The sequence below is a fragment of the Pelecanus crispus genome, chromosome 11 (genome assembly GCF_030463565.1).
Source record: "Pelecanus crispus isolate bPelCri1 chromosome 11, bPelCri1.pri, whole genome shotgun sequence".
NCBI lineage: Eukaryota > Metazoa > Chordata > Aves > Pelecaniformes > Pelecanidae > Pelecanus > Pelecanus crispus.
In genome coordinates this window covers 25,982,704-25,997,340 of record NC_134653.1, presented here as the reverse complement: position 1 = coordinate 25,997,340, position 14,637 = coordinate 25,982,704, and the positions used below count along the sequence as shown (strand labels likewise).

The 14,637-nt window shown below is 45.3% G+C and overlaps 1 protein-coding gene across 2 annotated transcripts; it reads right to left on the bottom strand.

The window, feature by feature from the left end:
• Positions 1-849: 849 nt before the first annotated feature.
• On the bottom strand, positions 850-10,696 carry PRKAB1 (protein kinase AMP-activated non-catalytic subunit beta 1). 2 transcript variants are annotated; one of them, XM_075718777.1, is made up of 8 exons: positions 10,679-10,696; positions 9,051-9,225; positions 7,989-8,155; positions 5,726-5,819; positions 4,587-4,701; positions 3,134-3,267; positions 2,551-2,619; positions 850-2,468 (listed from the first exon to the last, which is right to left on the bottom strand). In XM_075718777.1, exons 2-8 carry the CDS (start codon positions 9,213-9,215, stop codon positions 2,391-2,393), a joined length of 822 nt encoding a protein of 273 aa, XP_075574892.1. In that variant the 5' UTR covers positions 9,216-9,225; positions 10,679-10,696; the 3' UTR covers positions 850-2,390. The 2 variants fall into 2 exon arrangements, with proteins under 2 accessions (XP_075574892.1, XP_075574893.1); XM_075718778.1 differs by lacking the exon at positions 850-2,468 and having other exon boundaries at positions 2,581-2,619; positions 4,573-4,701.
• Between the last annotated feature and the right edge of the window lie 3,941 nt (positions 10,697-14,637).

Below are 14,637 nucleotides of genomic sequence, written 5' to 3'. Positions count from 1 at the left end.
CGTATTTATCTACCACCACATACTTCTGCATTTCAACTTCTAGGTGTTTTTTTGACTGAGTTTACATTTCAAAAGACGATCCTGTTAAATTAGTTAACTAGAACTGTTCCGACCCGCTCTCCCTTGTCTGCTTTGACCTTTTTTTTTTTTTTTTTAATTGCCCTGAAATAACCACAGCTCAAGCTAAAAGGAGCCCCTACCTCCCCGCCCAGCAAAGCGCACAGGCCTCCCGGCAGCGCCTGCTGCTCTGCAGGTACCAGCGTTGACCACACATCCCACAGCCTCTTCCCTGACCTCCTCACGAGTCAGCATTTTCTGGGGCTAATAAGTGTTACGGAGGGTGCAGACTGTCCCACTGCACAGCCTAATCCAATGCCATACACATGCCTGTGACACCACAAACCATACGCAACCTGCAATTACACGCTGTCAAGGAGAAAGGCTTGGAAAAAAAAGGGCAGGCTTAAGAGTGGCTGGCTGGAACAAAGAGAAGCCAACAGGAGCCTTAAGGCCAATACCAAGTTTTTCAGCCCTAAGGAACCTCAGTTCCAAGCGCTGGAGCTTGTAAGTAACTGGACCCTTGTTCTTCCTGTAAACTTTACATCACAAATATACACTAACACCTCCCTCCTTCACTGATTAACTGCAAGCGGACAAAGTGTTTCAAACTGCATCTATGAATGAAAACCTTGCGCAATCCACCAAGGCATAAAACCGCAATCGGGCAATCACAGGTTATAAAAAAAATAACTCAAGGAAGCCGAAATTACCAAAGATGGGAAGGATAATAACAAAGCAAGTCACCCACTTTTCTTGAAAATGTTTTATTTGTTTCTAAAGAGGCTGAAAACAAAAGCAATTCCTTATTTCAGAATACCAAATACTATCCATAGCACAGAATGAAGAAAGAGTTTTCAGAGAAAACCATTGCACTATACCCAGATCTACTGAGCTACTCGGGATATTGCAGCAAGGCTGGTGAACGGATCCGAGGATGGCAAACCACCCTTCCACTGTGGCTGGTTCCACTGAACACTGGCTGCTGCAGCTTTCGTCCCCACTCAAACTCCTTACTGATTTGTGCAATGCGCTCCTCCCCGCAGTCGGACGGGGGCTGGTTATCGTTGGCACAGTCACTGGCACCCTCAGGCACCAAAAAACAAACAGCGGGAAGGACCCAGCAGGTCACCTCCTGAGCTGGTTCCTCCAGGGCAGGCCCGAGGCACACTGGCAGGCAGTTTTGCATTAATGTTGCATTTGTTTTGGGATAAAACAGGCTGTGAGTACCAAGTACAGGCAACCTGGCATTACTATAATTGCTTAGAAAATATAAACAGAATAAAAAGTTGCAGAGATCCCCACAGCCCTGGCTGCGGAAGCACCAGGGATTTCATACCCACGGTCAACGCTGCAACCTGGAGCAGAGGCCCAGCCCTAGCCCTGGGCACGGAAGGGTGCAGAGCTGCTGCATCCAGCATGCTGCAGCTGCTTACACCAAGGGGCAAGTTTGGCTGCTGCGATACAGGTGACTTACAGCCACCTTCAGGCTGTTACTGAAGAACTAACCCCTAAACCGAATACATCAATTTCCTTACAGCTACCTATCCCAGCTTAAGGAAGTCCTTGCCAGTGACAGCAAGAGAAATTGGTTTCAAAAAGCAGATTACTGCATGACACATTTATGATTTACAGAATCCAGCCATTAAAAACAATTGTCTTTACCAGAAATTCCACAGGGGAAATGTTGTATTTCAGTTCTCACGAAGAGAAAAACTACAGAACTATTCACGGTAGAAACAGTGCACCCCAGTCTACCGTAAAATAAAAATGCGCTTGTTGGTGATTGTGTCGTTGATTTTTGCCTAGAAAGGCTGCTACAAAAAGATCATCAATATTCACACTTATTTCAGCCATGCAAGTTTGGAACTTGCTACTGAGATAATTGCGTGTTTGATGAGTTACAGAAGCAGTTACAGGCTTGCTTTTGCCGAGTGTTGAGGTCAAATAAGATTCTACAAGAATCCTGAACTTTCTAGACTTTGGGCTGGCTTGTTTATTTCACACAGTCTGCCTCACTGCTAAAGTTCTTTAGTCTGTTGCTGCTTTCACATTTTTCAGCCTAATTAAATTGGTGTTTTTTTAACTGAGCTGACAATGGGCACTGACACCTTTGCCATCTGTCTAGTTGCCATGAAGCTGCCATCTCCAAGAACTTCCAAGGTGGGACTGGGAAAATAAGGCAAATATAGGAAAACTTGGAAGTCTCGGAAACAATGTGAAATCAGAGTTCATTTGCTACAGCACAGAGCAGGAGTACATTTGGTTAAGAGAAGAATTATTTTCTGAGACTGCACTGCCCCAGAACAATTGGTCACAAACTACTACGATGTTCATATTGGCTTGTACAGCAAAGTAGTCACGTATTTCTTCTTGTAACGATGTGTAGCACTAAGCACCATCACTCCATCCTACAGGAGATGGAAAACAAGTGAGCATATTACATGGTTATCTAAAAGCTGCAAGTGTGAAGAACATGCCCTGCCCTCTCACCTTGATAGAAAGTGCATAGAGATGGTTCAACATGACATGGTTGGGTTCAGGGAGTAGAGCAGGATCGCACTGGAAAAAAGAGAAAGTGAGACAGTATGAAAATAACAGAACTCACAGTTTACTCATCACAGCTGATGGGTGATAAACACCGCCTGTAACTAGCCATACCCTCAAATACATCACACTGCTTCTTACGCTGGGTCCATCGGCAAATGCAGACAAAGTTTCAGAACAATCTAAGACCCCTCCAGGGTGAAACCCTCTGCATCCTCACTGCAACCGAGCAACAGACCTCCATTATTTCTTATGTGCTTCTGACATTTTAATAGTGTTGCAGTGGGAAGATCAGGGTTTCTGGAAGTAAAATAGCAATCTAGTTTTCTTTTCCATTTTGAAGAGAGTGAAGCAGAAAAATAAATTTACTTCAGATGGATCCATCTGGGCATATGTAACAAGGAATTTACCAACATGGCAACTGTTCTAAGGTTTTTCCTTGCCTGTCTCCTGTCTGTACACAGATTTTTTCCCCCATCTGTTCACACCCTCAAGGCCCTTATTCAGTAAAACAAACGAATGTACTCACAGAAATGCCTGTGTCCTTATTCAGGATGACCTGCAACAGATGGGGGGGGAGAATAGGTGGCGATTTAAAGCGCTCCTCTGCCTTACAAACATAGGGCTCCTGGTGGTACGGTCCTGGGGGTGAACTTGACAGCTCTGCCAGAGAGATATTAAATATTTATTCTTAACTAGTCTGTAAGAATATCTGCTCTTTATAGGTACGTTTTTACCGGTATTCCAAGTCGATTTTCACATCCAGGAACACACAGCCAAAAGAAATCAATGGCACGTAAGTACAAAAACTGCAGCAGCTGATGCAGGGCCAGAGGATCAGTCACTGCCCAAGAAGTGATTTAAGATGTCCAAAGTCTGTCCGACTTGAGACTAGCTGTGAACATGTGGCAGGCGGAGTTCTGAGGGCCCCACCGCACTCCAAAACTTCACCATCATCTCTGCCCAGCATTTCTCCAGCAAACGCTTAATAGTAAACATTGTTCCACAATGTTACCTCCAAGGGAAGCACTAAAATGTGGTACGCACATATAAAAGGCCAGTGGTGTCCCCATGCAGGGACAGGCTAACAGAAAGAGCTCTTCAGAGTCTAAAGCAATACAAGGAAAGGCTGCTACAGCACGTGGGGGGAAGGCATCTACTAGAATCTCCTCCTGGCTTCTTGCACTGTCCAAGTCTCAACAAATCATGCTCTTTCTCCAAAAAAAGAGAAAGTCCTTTTCCAGGACTGTCCAGGGGAAAATGGTATATTGCAAAAACCAACCAAATGCACCTTCTGCCTCAGATTCAAAGGACAGGTCTTCTGAAGGAAGATTTAAGGTACTATTTCAATCATGGTCTCCATCACTACAAAGGTCTATAAAGAACAGGTGGCAAGGCTGATCTCAGAGATGACTCAAGCTAAATCATACCTCTCTTTTGTTACACTAGAATATGAAACTTGAGGCAAAAATAGCATTTTTGTATTACTCTAAGATATAGATCATTTATACTGACAGGATATGACATATTCCTGAGCCTGCGTTACCACTACTAAGATGCACCTAATTTCTAGCTCTTAATGCACAACTTGACCTCCTCAACCCATCTCCTTAGCAGAGAAAGGTGGTATTAGGAGCAGCTTAGGCTGGCAACATTGGTTTGATGTTGTAAGGTAGAGACAGATCCACCACTGAGTGCACCAAAACCAGCCATTTCACATTGTACAGGCAAACAAACAGCTATTAAGCACCCATGACTTCCTCCTACTCAGATCTACAGTGACCTGTGTTGCTCTGTCAGGGGCTTCCTCCTTTAGGCATTCCACATTCTTCCTTTGTGCATTTGTGATTCCTGCACACATCCACAGGGCCTGACAAAAGTAGAGGTTAATCTATACTGGAGCTTTAACTTCAGATAAAAAGGAAGATGGAATTTTTAACAGCTCTAAAAAGTGTGATATAAAATTACCAGTATGCTCATACCAGACATGTCTGAACATTTTTGGGAGTCCACCATCAAAGCATCGAATACTTCAAAGTCAGTTTTCTTCACCTGTATGATGTTATTGACGGTACCTAACTGGCTGGTTACTACTGGCTGGGAAGAAACAAGATACAAAAGTCAGAATAAAAAAGCTTGCAGAACTATTAGATTCTCAAAACTAGACAATCAGCATTACCAAGAATGAGGTACATTGCTTTTAAAATATGCTATGCTACTACCAGATATGAAAAGAGCTCACCATGGCTCAGTTAGTGTTAGGTTAAGGGCAAGTGAAGGATTTAGGACTGGGGGGGATGTGTATCAGTTGAACCTGCTAGGTCCATAGCACTTGATAAATTCTTGGGCTGTACATAAGGCTAGGATCAGGTTTGAGCTAAAGTTAACAGTGAGGACACAAGGAGCCAAGCTTTACTTTTAGCTTCTACAGGGCTTTCAGAGCCAGACTAAGATCTGCATGGCCTGATTTAGGACACAGTATGGTTGATATTGCTGGTTTACTACTACAGCTAAGACTAGAATCGAGGGCAGAGGGTTCTAAGAGCTAAATTTACTGCAAGGTAAATTCTGCGAGGTTCTGTGATGTTTGCCAAGACAGCAAGAAGACTGGAACCATCAACTGTGAATGATTAGTTCTGAAGCAAGTAGGGCCTGCTGGGCGGGCTAGGGTTAAAGCTCATTTTACGGCAGAGGAAGAAGAAAAGGCCTGGTAGATTTTGGCACAATTACTGGACTATGAAAATATCCAGAGTAGCTATAGCAACATCCTAGCACAGACAGCAAGTACAGCACAGAGAGCTTTGGGCTGTCAGCAATGTACAGTGCTTTAAAAGACAGTGGCACTAGACAAGAAGAGCTCACCATCTCTTATAAACCAATACCCAAGAGATCTTGTCACCCATTTGTTACAAAATCTCCTGTCCTTTGAGGCTGTCAGTCTGATGCTGCCAGCTAGGCCAGCTGGGATCAGGAATCTCTCTCTCATCAGCTTAAAAAGTCAGTTTCTGTCGTTAACCGATACCTTCTCTCTGAAAAGGCCAGCTATTGGTAGAGAAACCAGCCAGTTTCTCATCTTCAGTTACCTCAATGAATACATACAGCGAGTCGAAGAAACTATTACCTCTGAAGGATCGTGCGTCCACTGCCCATCCACAAAGAACTTGTATTGGTGCTCTCCTTCTGGCAGGTCCAGGATTGCCACAAAATTATTGTGACTGGAATTTAAGACAAACAATCAGTCCCGAAATATTCTGAACACTATGTCAGTCTATAAACTGTGACGAACACCGTAACACAGAATACGAGCCTCCTTAACATGCAAAAACTTAAAAAGGCAGTGCCACATTCAAGAGAATCTCATGCAACATAAAAGTAAAGAATCAAACTAAGGTTAACATTAATGATTATTTCTTCTGTGACAGTAAGTCCCAACACATCTAGTATCACATTCCTGGCATCAAGGAGTTGGCACCGAGCTTTTGTAAAGTCATCCTCACATCTTCATATTACTTGTTAGTACGTGAGACCTCATTTTATCTGCGAGACTCCTGTTGATGGAACAAGATCAGCTTACTCATATTTCCTTGCCTTTCAGAATTTGCCATCACAAATTGCATTTCACAAATGCCTATGAAATAAATGAACAATGACTAGAAGATGAAAGCAGCAACTCAATAGTTCTGAGTTACTTTGGGTCTGAATAGCTGCTGCTTGGTAATTTTGATAGTCCTGTTCTTTCAACTTCCTGATTCTTCAGAAGTCTTTACCAGCATCTCAAAGAAGCTGAGAAACAGTTGATTCTATGTGAACAACTCAAAAGGCCACATAATGCCAGTATCTCTCTTTACTTCTTCTCAGGTAAGGAGCGCAAGCGTACCACCACAGAGCTGGATTTGAAATTTCAGTTTGTAATAATGAACTCTTCTACTTGAGCATATTTGATTCAGTAATGTGATTTTATCCAGCCTCTAAGGAGATCTAAATATCTCCTTTCCCAGAATACCTAATCTGACAAGAGACAAATCTGTCTTTTTGGGTGGTTTTTTTGGTAAAGAGACCTTTTTGTCCTTCTTCCAGATTCACTTCACCACTTCCCATCTCCCAGGCTTTCTACTTAGAGTATGACAGTAATACTGATGTTCCACTGGCCTTTTTTCCAGCTCCTGTCCTGATAAGTTATTTCACATTATTTGTGCACAGAACAATCCTCCCATACCATTTCAGCAGGCCACTATGCTCCTCCCTCAAATTTCCTAAGAAATTAAGACACTTCTGTGAGAATGACAATGCAGTTAGCCACTCGCTGAGATGAGAAATTGTCAGGAGACCAATCTTTGATGGATATGTCATCGTTGACAGACAACAGGGCTCAGATCAACAGTTAAATTTAGGCTCTCCACCATCCATTAAGTTTTAAATTTTTGAAAAAATGTTGGTTTAAATGAAGTACTTACTCAGGTACAGAATTAAGCAGAGCTTCAGAGCTCTCTGGCAGGGAAAAGCACTTGGTACCTTAACACAGATTTGTTCTCTTGTTCATGTAAGTTACCAGCAGGTATCCTAGGCTCTGAGTTTCCTAAGCAGAATTTGGACCCTTTGAGCTGGGCAAAAACCAATGATATGGCAAGAAAGTACATTTACCATCAGAGACACTATGTTTAAAACCAACTTCACCTTACAGACCCCAGCTTTATCCCAGGTAGCAGACTGCACAACAAGGACTGTTTTGGGTCATTCATGCACGGTGCCTAGTGAACAAATCATTCCTTCAAAATCAACACACAGCTCAACTTTCATCCTCTGCCATCCAAGAATCAAAAAGTCAGATTCTCATCAACAGCTTAAGGAGAGAAGCAGGAAAGTGATAAATCCAAGCACAATTCCAATCTATCAACTGAGCACCTTTCTCACTGCACTAAGCATTCCCAGTCCATGGGGAATATCACTGATACAGCAGCAGCAGCAGCAGCCTACAAGGACAGGCTGAGAGAGTTGGGGTTGTTCAGCCTGGAGAAGAGAAGGCTGCAGGGAGACCTTATTGCAGCCTTTCAGGACTTAAAGGGGGCCTATAGGAAGGATGGGGGCAATCTTTTCAGCAAGGCCTATTGTGACAGGACAAGGAGTAATGGTTTTAAACTAAGGGAGGGCAGATTTAGACTGGATATAAGGAAGAAATTTTTTACAGTGAGGGTGGTGAAGCACTGGAACGGGTTGCCCAGAGAGGCAGTGGAGGCCCCAGCCCTGGAAACATTCAAGGTCAGGTTGGACGGGGCTCTGAGGAACCTGATCTAGTTAAAGCTGTCCCTGCTCACTGCAGGGGGGTTGGGCTAGGTGACCTCTAAAGGTCCCTTCCAACCCAAAGCATTCTATCATTCTATGATTACCTCCTTGTCAGAGGAATTTTACTCCAGTTGTTGAAGGACCCAGATAAATAAACTTCTTTCCCTCCTCCAGTCCAGCGAAAGACTGTTGGTCGAGCTTGAGTGGGAGTTTTATCATTCACTTCCAGATCTTGTTGCCAAGCTAGGAATTCTTCTTTCTCCAATGGAGCCTACAAGCACAATGTCTTAATCAAAAGGAATTCTTTCCTGGCAGACTTAGACAACCTATATTTTACTGAGGGCATTTTTGCACTCAGGCACGATTCTCTAAGGTACAAGTCTACAAGTAGTTTTTGCCAGATGGAAATTAGAAACTATGCATTTCTAGATGCTGTTCATAAATTCATTTGCACAAATTCTGCAAAGATGTTAAAGCCTTCCAAATTTGCAGGAAGAGTGGAAGGCAAAATAATCCCCCTCCCGGCGGCCTAAATTAGGTTAAAAAGAAATTACTTGAGCTCACAAGAGTTTTCAAAATACACGGATATAAGAAGAGGGAGAAAAATAATTAAGAAATACACCTAAGAAGCATTTAGCTCATACTAATACTGTAGGCACAAAGTTTGTAGTTGACAGAAAGATTACGAGCTGTCTATAGGAAACAGGTCTGTCCAACAGTCAAAACCTAAGTGCAATTTTCTGTTAGATATTCTTATGAAACATGATACACAGCAAGACGTTTCTAACAATCCATCTAATACCAAGAAAAAATCCAGTTAACAGATCTTTTAATAGGGAAAATAACAGACAGGTAAAATGTCACTGGTGACTGCAAGAGCATTAAGGATCCAAAGAAAGGTGGGGCACTGTACTTAGAACTGGGGAAAAGCTTTGAGCCAGTTACATTTTAGTTTTTCTACAATTAATTCTTGCTGGAAACCATAACATTACACTCATTACATCTGCTTGAACGTCAATGCAGTATCTCTCCTTAGCGTGGGAAGCAAGGGAAACAGTTTTGTGTGTAGACTCAATGACAGAATTACTGAAGGTTGCTAACAGCACCACAACTGGACAGCATTCCCAAGCTAGCAGTGTTAGAAGATAAGAACAAACCAGCAATACCTTCATTTCCTCTGAATGGAACAAGTCTGCATCTTCAGGACTATCCATTAAAATTTTTGGTCTATCACCCTCTTTCGTACTGATGGCTCCTCCTGAGTTGTCACCTCGGGATGCCTTATGCCCATGACGTTCCAGTCCAGCTCTCTCGCTGCTTGTGTTCCCCATTTTTAAGGGCCTAAAAGAGCAGAAACAGCCAGATTCGCACATGTACTTTTGAAGCCAGAACACCAGTAGGCAGGAAAGCAAGCTCGTCAGTAGACCTGGGCTCTGAGTTGAAGAGTCTAAGAAACTTGATTAACTTGATTAAGCCTAAGAAACTTGATTAACCGAAACTGATTAACCCATCTTAAAATTTTACCACACTCAGAACAAAGACACTAAATGATAATTTTTAGCTACTCTCAATAACGCAGTACAGTTCAATATCCTAGCATCTCTGCAAGACTCAGCCACTCTAAAAGTTGACCAAGCAGGTATCTGTCACTGCAGCACCCTGGCATTCTGTCCTCCTGAGCTAAGTGTTTTTTCTTCTGTCTTCTGAATACTGATGCATATAATGTCCTACTACATCAGTTGAAACATCAGTAGAACTTTCTGTCAGAATGCTTCAAAACCAGCCTACTAGAAATGTGCCTTCATTAGAATATAACGTTATCTCAGGTGGCAAGCTACTGAGGATCCTTACAGTGGCTGGCTGCGGCTCTAAAGCACAAACAGCACAGTCCCGCCGATGCTCCACTGCAGGCTTCCTCCAGTCTCCGCTCTCCTCTGGGAGAGGCAGGGACCTGCTTGCTTTGCAAGAAACACAACGCTCCCGCTCCACAGCCCTTGAGGCCACATCCACAGGCAGGAGGGATGAGGCGGGATGAGGCGGGATGCGCGTGCCACGTCTCATCTGAAAGACCACTTACAGGTGAAGAGCAGCGACTCAGAGGCGGCCAAGGGGGCCGCGTGGAACCGAACAAACGGGGCCCTGCAGAGCGCAGAGCAGGGTACGTGTATGGGATATTGCCCTGTTCCTGTAAGCTCAAATTATGGACATTGCCCAAGTTTCAACTGTAGGGATCTCAGCTCAGTCACAACCTGAAACCGGTCTCAGCGTGCATGACTTGAGCAAATAAACAGCTAAACAAATAAATAACCGGCGCGATAAAAAACAGGCATGCACGCAAACGTTAACCGGCTATGTGAAACTACAACAGCTTTGAGCATTCCGTATCTTTTTTTACATAGCGACCCGCTGCTTGTGCAAGGCGGGCGTTTGGGAAGGCCTGAACGGAATGAACAGCCGCCGCGGCTCCCGTCAGCAACCGCAGCTGCGCGTTTCACCTGCCGAGCAACCGCACGCCCCGCCGCGGGCAGCCGCTGCCCCGCCGCCCCCGTCTCCCCGCCGGCGGACGGCGCGGCTCCCCGCAAGCGCCCAGGAGCGCCTTACAAAGGCGGCCGGGGCCGCGCCCGCCCGGCGGCCCCGCACCCCCGCGCACCGGACAGCGGCCCCGGGCCCAACCGCACCGGCGCCCCGCACCCGCCGCGGCCCCGCCGTCCCCGTAGCAACCGTCCCCATAGCAACCGCCAGGCCCCCGCCCCTCCCCGCGGCCCCGCTCCCCGCCGCCCACCCAACCACCTACCTCCCGCCTCCGAGCCCGCCGCCGCCGCCGAGCCACTTCCGCTTCCGCCCGACCGCGCGCCCCGGCTGCCGCCCCGGGGAGAACCCGAGCCCGGCGCGCAGGTTCCGAGGCCCGCGGCAGGCGGCCCCCGGGCCCGGCAGCAGCCCAGGCTGGGTGCGCTGGGGCCGGGCAGGCTCCGCCAGGCCCCCGAGGCCGGGCGCTATGCCGACTGTCCCACACCTACTTAATGCGACTGCTAAACTGCTGCCGTAGGGGCGAGGTCGGTAGCGAAGCGTGGCGGCTCTTGGCCTGCCTCTCTCAGCCGTTTTCTTCAAGTCGCCACCAGCAGGAGGTTTTGGATGAGCTCAGGAGAATTGCAGGTGGTGAGCACCGGGACGCTGGGCCTAGGCAATAAATTCATTTCCCCTCGTCGTGAAAGGGGAGCAAGAGCCGGCGGTATGGATGCTGGCTGATAGGTGCTCAAAGCAGACTGTGAAAACACCAGCACGGTTCTCTTCCCTCTGAGGAAGCACAGATGGAAATTTAAGTCCTTAACTGATGTTTCCCAAATTAAACTACACTCATGTATTTCTCTAACATATTTCTCTAACAATTTCCAATGACACTATCTCATTTTACCCTTTTGCTCTGCATCAGCTGTTGCTGTCTTTCTACTTTTCTAACAGGCAGAAAGTTGTGAGGACTGCAGGTTCCTGGGTCCGCAATTCTCTTCAGAAGGAAATTGTTGGTTTTTTCTTAACCAGTCGAAGCAACCTGCAGACAGACAGAAGGATTCCCACCAAATCGAAGTGTATCCTTGTGGCGTGCTGTTACGTTGTGGGAAGAATTCTGCTGGGACAGACATTCACCGTGCCTAATCGCAAGTGCCCGGCTGGCTCCCGCAGTATGTTTTGAGGAACAGCTGCTCCTCGTTTGTCTTTCATGGGTAGAATACCTCAGCACGGGACAGCCTGTCTGGGGGTGTGAGGGGAACGTGTGTGAGCAGCTCTTCCCCAGTCCCTGCAGAACAGTTACCCTGCTATAAAATGCAGCTGTTGCTATTTTGATATTTCACACAGCTTAGCACTCCTAAATTCTTTGTCTCCAAACTTGATTGTTTTGTTCTCCCCAGTTCTTTTTTGGCCAGCAACAATGCACATGCCCCTGCATGTGCTCGTTATGTCTGCAGAACTGTCTGCAGTGTAGGCTGGAGACACACGCTACCGTGTCTTGTCCATCACTTGACCAGTAGGACCATTGCGATGATGTGCACAGCAGCCAGCCAGACTCATTGCAAGCAATGGTACCTTCACTTTGGGGCCCATCCTCACCTCTTTGCAATGGTTTTTGTTACTTCTAAGAACCACAGATAGGTAATGAACTGCAGGGTAAGGACTGCTAATAGCTCATGAGGCTGTGGTAACTGGTCTATGGTAGGTCCAAGCATTATTCAGTTTAAAGTTCTGGTATTAAATTGTGATGTGGACAGCATTTTCACTGAGAAGGAGAGAAAGAATTAGATAAAAACCTCCTTCTTGCCTCTGACACTAACTGCCAGCATGACCTTCAAGAGGACTCTTAATCACTTTTGCCTTTAGCTATTAGCTTTCCATCAGTCAAAGGCAGGTGATGCTAGGTTGGGTGAATATTGCAAAATCTTTTCGTTAAATACAGATTCAGCACTGCAGATTATTTTGTTCTGGTGTATTCAGGACCCTGCTTGTGTTCACTACCCACGTTTCCATGGAACAAATACTCACCTTAAGTAAACATTAAATTTAGACATCACAAAAACAAATACAAAAATTTGATACTAGCAATCACACCAACAATGTGAATGCCCTCGGATTTACGGTTGTCTGCTGAGGAAAAAGAAGTGGTATCATGGAAATTGTATGGTGAATCACAACAACAGTTTGAATTGCATATGGCAGGCTGGACGGTAAAAGGATCAGGGGAAAATGTAACTGAGTAATTCTGAGTAAGAAATTCCCTTGAAAAAAAAAGCACAGTCCACTTTCAGACTCTCCACAACTCACAAAACAAGATAACAGTAATTGATTAAATGCTTTATCAGGTGTCACGACCGTGCTACACCACCTCATAGAGCAATGTGAGGTTTTAAAAGGAGATGCTTGCAAACACCTGCAGGATGTGAAGAGCTACATGGTCTCTCTGTTATTTACCATGTCACTAGCCACAAGCAAAGGACAGCTCCTTTTCCTCTTACTCACATCTGCCTTCTTTAATAAATGTGAACTAGACCTGGCCTGACGATTAAAACTCACACAGAGCATCTTATTCAGAAATTAATTTTAAGGCATTTTGGTTCTTGGCTCGTAAGATCATGAGTCTCAGCAGACTTTGTCAAAGTTCTAACAATCATGACAAAGCACTTTCGGTGCTGTACAGGCTGAGGGGTCAAGTGAAATAACTTCTTTCCTACTGAGTCATTCTGCCCCCTTGGAGATACCACTTACCATCTTTCTTCAGCAGCTGACTCATTTTTAAAGAAAGTAAGGACCAAACAGGATAGATACGAGGTCAGGAGAGACCTGTGCTAGGTCATGTGTCTTTGATTAAATGGGGTGAAGAATGGCCTTACAAACCTTTCAGGCACAAAGCTAAACCCTTGTGCTAGCCCCAAGGAAGGGATGGCACTCACCAACCACTTGTGCTGTAGGCCAGAATCTCATTTTCTCTCTTTGGATTATCTCCTGGAGTTGATTAAAATCAAAAGGCTATTAAGCCCCCATTGAACACTGGTTGAGATATGTGTACACGAGGCTGCCATGGCTCACCATTACCACACAGCCTGCTCTGGTGTGCATCCCTTAATTTCAATGGAGTTTCCCCTTCTCTTACCCCAGAGTATGTGTTGAAAAAGAAATGCAGCAGCCTGAAGTTTCAGACTGTGCAGTTTAAAGTCCTGATGAATCCATTGATATCTGGCAAAGTTCCTTCTCTTTGACATGATGCAAGCTTATTTAGCCAAAGAGAAGTCATTGCAAGCGAAGTGGAAGCTGACTCAGCCCTACAGCTAGCTATGACAAAACCAGAAGAGCCATCCTTAGTCATGAGCTGGTAGATCAAATTCAGACATGCCATAAATCACATTATAAAGGACACATGAGCAAGTGCTTCTTGTAGCTTCTGTGCCATGGAGAGTGAGTTAGGTGGTAGCAGCAGCAGAACTTATCCTAGAGTTCAAGACAGGATAAATTTAACTGCAGAAACCTTCTGGTTAAATTTCTTGCTATAACCTTCCTTTCTGCCTTGGGCTCCCAAGTCCTCCATCTTTACATTGGCTGAGTGATCTGTTTCCAAACCCCCTCCTTTCTTTTAGGTCACTTCTGAATTTAGCCCATTTTGCCAGGCTGCCAGGGAGTGATGCAGAGGAAGTTGGGCAGCCTCCTTAAAGGCTCACTCACATTTCAGGGACGCATACCGTTGCTGCGCATGCAGAACATGCCGTTGTGCTTGGGAATCGGAAAATTGTGAGTGCACATAAAAAATCACTCATAGACCATTGCACCCCTTCTCAGCTCCTCTACTCCAATGTAACACTGCACGCCTTCAGAGACCTACTAATTAAAAATGAGGTTGGAGATAGGAGGATAGTAAGAGGAAACCAACATTCAAGTAGTGTTTCAGCCTGAAGGTACTGCCCATGAAAGACTGAGCGCTCAGTCTCAGAAGAGCTGCAGGTTAGGCAGCAGCCATGCAGACTACCCTGCACAGGGCTTCTGACGTCTCTAACTTTGCCTGGAGGTATCTCCTCCAAAGTCAGGGCAGGTTCCACATCTATTCAACTTCCTCTTAGTTTACTCCGTTATCATGAGTGAAGGTTTGATGATATGGACTCTTCCCTCCATGAAACAACATGTTCTATAAGGCTGCTGAACAGCTGTCATGTAACCAGGATGTGGCTTACCAGCTTGGCCCCAAATCAGTCCAGTGACTTTATATTTAAATCTTAC